Source organism: Rhipicephalus sanguineus, chromosome 1 (assembly GCF_013339695.2).
Source record: "Rhipicephalus sanguineus isolate Rsan-2018 chromosome 1, BIME_Rsan_1.4, whole genome shotgun sequence".
NCBI classification, from domain to species: domain Eukaryota; kingdom Metazoa; phylum Arthropoda; class Arachnida; order Ixodida; family Ixodidae; genus Rhipicephalus; species Rhipicephalus sanguineus.
Window position 1 is genome coordinate 214457077 of NC_051176.1, and position 5473 is coordinate 214462549.

Genomic DNA, 5473 nt, shown 5'->3' on the forward strand with positions numbered 1-5473 from the left:
CATCAATTGTCTACTTATCAAGTAAACCTTACTGCATCCAGGGGTGTGATCTTGTACACGTTCTATTGTAGAAAGCTTACAAGATCACACTGCTGGTGAACCCACCTAGCCAAAACATTGGAAAGCAGGCTATGTGTGCACTACTTACCATACACAGACTTATATTAACAAAATTTCTCTCACATCATGACCCAAGTGGAAGAACAGGGAAAGTCCGCTTTACAGATGACATATTTGCTAAGCATTTATTGGCTTATCAGATTCACAAGGGCATCTAGTAGCCGAAACTTTACATAAAATGAGTTTCCATTTACATCAAAACACTGATTAATGCCAGCAGCATGCCAAGTCCATTGCCCGCACCAAAAAAATTGTGCCAATCCACAAAACCGAGCTCACAATTTCCCTGCAAGTGCTCGTTAACACCTCGGGATAGCATAACGTTTGCAGTATGCTTCAAACACCTGCCCATGGAACAAGGCTGACTATTGACAGCAGTGTATAACACCACATTCATGCGGATGTCACATGACCACACAATTTGAACAATTTGAATGCTTCAAGCAAGGCTAGTTGCTTCACATGGCCAAAGGCTTTGCAGAACACTCAGTACAGCAGCAATACAGGTTATGTTCATGCTGCATTTACAAGCTGGGCTGTGTGCAAAGCAGAGTTTGGGAAAGGTAAGGATGAGCAGTTCTTTATTACAGCGCCCAGAATAGCACGATTAGACAAAACAAAAGGCCCAGCCAGTGGCCAAACTGGGGAATGTGCACAATGCACATAACCATGTTTTATCAGCGACTTAAATATAACTACACAACAAGCCCTTTGCAACGCAAACATTCAAACATGGCACAATCTGTGCGCAAAAAGTTGCAGGTTTCATTTTCAGCAGTTGGACAAGAGACACACGGCTACACTAAAGTTATAGGAGTACACCTAAGGAAAGTCCCGACAATGGCCTTTACAGGGACCTGCAGGTCTAGAGGAAAAGCAAAATGCGCTATATTGGAATGTCAGGGAAGCAAACCTAGAATTTCATGCCAATAGTGAAACTGGAAAGATAAAGCTATTACACAGCCATTACACCAGATACGGGAACCACTTAAATTTTGAGGAATTGCAAAGACCTGCTTACAATCTCATAACAGCAATGACAACAAAGAAAGGACAACTCATTACACAGCCAAGCCCACCATTATGCTACAGCAGCACAAACAAGATTCGTTTCAAGAGCATGTGAAAGAAGGACAAAGAACCAAAGAGCACATTTCAAAGAGAAGGTGGTGACCATCACATGCGAAGAACCGCATAAAAATACGAGGTATCACAATTGACCATAGTGTAACAGACAACATAAAAAAAAGGACCTCTCTTGTGCTTGAATCTCAATGTAGTGAACTACTTGATCAGTAAAAAAAAACTATGAAAAGAATGCCAGTGTCGCACTGTACTGTGTTGCTCTTGATGTGACTAGCTTAAATCTTGCCACAGTTTGACATTACACATTCCTCTGCGTGCTCACATAATCCGTACATTTTCATTTCCCTGGACTTGTAGGAAGGGACTGATGGAAAATGCAACTGATCTGAGGTTTGATGAAGACTGCTTCTGCTCATGCTAAGTACACAAACTAACAGCATAGAACAGCTACTGGCCAATAAAAGAAATAAGTGAAATAAACACATCCACAGGAAGAAACTCCGACACCAAGCTATTTAAGTACATTTCTTTTTAACAGCAGAGGGGGGGGGGGGGAAATGATCAGTCAGCCTGATGAGGCCTGGGCACTTTAAAAGTGCTCCTGGAGCAGGTCAACTAGGATCTTGGACACTCCATCCTTGCTGCTTCGAATGGTAAGTCGATACATCTGTGCTTGCCGGTTGGGCTCAAGTCGCAGCAAAGAACCAATTTGAAGAGCACGAGTGTGGATGATGCCAGCGCAGACAAAGTTGTCTGGGTTAGGGTCGATGCCATCCAGGAGCTGCATGCCAAAGCCAGAGAGTTTGCTGCGGATGCCCTCATTCTCCATGGGAAAGCGTGCCTTGAATATCTTCTGTTCCTCTTGACCAGGGCTACTCAGATTCTTCCAGCGAGAGAAGAATGACTCGGAGTTCATAATTGTTGGCTCCAAAAACTTGTTAAGAAATACCGGCAGCTGTAGAGTAAACTTCTGCTGCACACCACAATAAACAAACTGCACAACCAGTCCGGGAGCTTCTGCGAAGTCCTGAACGCACTCCACATTGACCATCTGCTCGACTTGTGCTCCTGCTTCAATGGCTGGCTCCACTGGTTTCAACTGGATGCTTAGTGCCATGTTGTCAATTGTCACGTTGGGCAGGAAGCTCTGAAACTGGGATGCAGTCTTGTTCCCATAAAAGAGCCCAACACGGCCAAGATTCTGCCGAAATTCAGCCTTGACACCAATCTGCAGAAGATCATTTTCAAACAAGATGCCATTATGCTTGCACACAAATTTTTTTAGACCTTCCTCACTAGAAACCACCACAGCTGTGCTGCCCTGTGCTCCTGAAGACTGGTCTTCAAACACATCTACTAAGCAGGCTGTTGTGCCATTTGTTGATGCTGCTGGGGCAGGTGGAGCAGTCTGGTCGAGAGAAAGGCCAAGAAGGTCCATAGTTGCAGGGGCCGTCGTTCCATTTGCAGGAGCAGCACCATCGACCAACAATGGCGCTGCACGAAGGTTTTCTTTATTGCTGGCATTAATGCCTTCAGACATGCCTGGTTTCTTACGCTTAAGGATTGCCAGGATTGAAGACTCTCTTTCAGGAAATGGGGGCATCTCCTCCAGAACTGTTGCCAGCACATCAGGTGAAGCAATCTGGCTCAAGCTCAAGTATTCGACCGCACGCTGCTGCAACTCTGAGTCAGCACAGCGAATGTTGCTGTTGCTACGAAGGATGTTCTGGATTTCAGTTTTAATCTCCGGGAAAAGATTGATGAATTTCACATAGGTGGTCAACAAAAGTGCTCTGGTACCGGCAGAACAAAGATGATACTTGGAGTGCAGTAGTTGAAACTGGATCAGAGGACTGGAGCGCTGATCACCAGCAATTAAGTTGCCAAACTCTCCAAGGATATAACCAGCGACCTTGACCATGTTTTCATGGCAAGCAGGTGCTTGAAGTGCCTCAAAGACGGTCTTTGCGGCATAACCTTGCACGTCCTCTCTGTTGATAACTATTTGGATGACACGGTACCAGACCTCCTCACTGACGTAGTCCCCTGCAATGCGGATGAGGTTCAGGATGACATCCACGTACCACGTGTAGTCCGATGCATACTTTTCTGCCAGAATGGCAACCTTGAGGACCATCTCTTCACGGATGGAGTAGTCTGCTGTTTCAAGGTAAGCCAGCATCTCTGCCACAATCTCTTCCGCATTGGACTTGTCACACATGGCGTAAAGCAGGTCAACGGCTCGCTGACGAACGCTCACATCGCGCTCTGTCTTGAGGGCGTTCACGACCGTCTCCTGGTGCTTCTTCACGGCCTCGTGGGAGAACTCCGAAGTGGCCAACAGGCAGAGGCTCTCCAAGGCCAGATACCTCAGATTAGTCTCACGATGCTGTAAAAATTGCCCTAGCTGGTTGCAGGCTCGCACGAGCAGATTCGGCTCGATGACAGCGCCCAGTCGGTCCATGTGGATGATGAGCGATATCGCCTCAAAGAGCACCGCATTCTTCGCATTGGAATGCTGCACTTTCTTGGATTTTGGCGGCTCCTGAGCCTTGTTCAGGATGGTCTCGAGACACTCGTTGAGGCGACCTCGAACACCAGGGTCGTCAGGGGGCGGATAGTTCTGCAGCAGGCGCAGAAGCTTCATGCTCAGCCAGGGAGCCGGCACAAAGTAGTACGTGTAGTCTTGAAGGTCCGTGTACGATGCTGTCACGATACGGCTGAGCCGAGACACCGCCAAGGACACGCAGCCCCTGTACTCGTCCGGGTTCTTCTTGACCAGTGCGTCAATGAGGCTCACGGCAGCTGTAACGACGCCCATGTGCTGGTCGTTGAGTAGGTGGATGATGCGCGACGTCCATTCACCGCTGGGTGTAATGTCCGGCAGGGTACGCAACAGCCGCAGCAGGCAAAGCGCAGCGCTCTGCTTCACCACGTCGATGGTGTCGCCCGACACCAGGAGCTTGGGGATCTCGCCGCCAAAGGTCTCGGCCATCTCGCGGCTGCCGATATTGGCGATGCACTGCAGCGCAAGGTTCACGTGGATGGGGTTGCGGGCGCACAGGTCGTTCTTGATGCTTTGAATAATGAGTCGCATCAGCTCGCTGTTCTCGTTCAACAGCACAGAGATAAACAAGTATCCTATTTGCTTCTCGGAGTACTTGTTCGAGCTGAGCAGGTTTACCGCCTCCATGTGGCCGAAGTCAATGTCGTGGCCCAGAAGGAAAATGAACAGAAGCTTACACACGTACTTCTTCTTTTGGTAGCCATCGAGTGTCTTGTCCCCCTTAAACTTGGAACGAATGTTTGCGAGCTCCTTATTGATGCGCTTGATCTCCGCCTCCTTGCTCTTGCAGTTTCGGATATCCGATATGAACACCGCCAGGCCACGGATGCCGTCCCCTCGCACTGCAGGCATCTTGGCGCTTAGCAAATCGGTCGGTTCGTCGTTCTCTCACCTTGCTCGCTTGCTCGCACAGACGCGCGGTTTCTCCAACCCCTCAAAACGGCGCAATTGTCGGAGAAAACGCACTAAGTGCAAAGGTAACGTAAGAAACCCTTGCGATGGGCTCCGCGGAACAGCCCCTCGGGAACGCTGCGGCGATCAGGGTTGCCTGTACCGACCGGCGATTCCGTGGTTGTTTATATGATTTATATTTGCCTGGACGTTGTCCTGCAAAGAGCAGCCACTGTCACGGAATTAGTCAAAAAATACTGACATTAATATTTCTTATTCATTGAACATGTTAAATTGTACGCGTATTTCACTCAGCGCCGCAGCTCCCTTCTGACCTGTGTTAGATATTTGCTCAAAAACACAACTTTCGTGCATCATTTTAATCGTTCTGCAACATTATAACTAAGGGCATAAATTTGCTTTAATATAATTGCATATGTCTATTGGTTAAAGTTACATTACGGCCTGTTACACTCTGAATACGCAACTCCACCTTTTGCGATGAAGTGGCCAAATCGACTTCGTTCAGTAAATGTATAGCGTTTAGAATAAGGGATAGTGCGACGAACACCGTCTGTGTTAGTGTGACGCCCACTTCAATAGTACGGGGGCCGGTAGATATTCTCTGCGGGGGCCGGCAGAGGTCGCAGACGTGTAGATGGGTGTAAAGTCACTGGAACGGGAAAAGTACCGCGTTCCTTTTCTCTTCGCCGCCGTGCCCTTTCGGCGGCTTCGCCACATAAATGGTCCAGCTCGCTCGCCTCGCTAGTGTCTCCCGGCCGCAGACGCACGGCGCTTTGGAGGGCGATT

At 48.4% G+C, this 5473-nt stretch overlaps 1 protein-coding gene across 1 annotated transcript; it reads right to left on the minus strand.

Annotated features, from left to right (window-relative positions):
- Positions 1 to 218: 218 nt before the first annotated feature.
- On the minus strand, positions 219 to 4826 carry LOC119407302 (AP-2 complex subunit alpha). Its single transcript, XM_037674210.2, has one exon. It carries the CDS (start codon positions 4622 to 4624, stop codon positions 1796 to 1798), a length of 2829 nt encoding a protein of 942 aa, XP_037530138.1. The 5' UTR covers positions 4625 to 4826; the 3' UTR covers positions 219 to 1795.
- Positions 4827 to 5473: the final 647 nt, after the last annotated feature.

What these genes read in the sequence shown, in the direction of transcription:
- LOC119407302 (XM_037674210.2), bottom strand. Translation starts at nt 4,624, where the DNA reads ATGCCTGCAGTGCGAGGGGACGGCATCCGTGGCCTGGCGGTGTTCATA.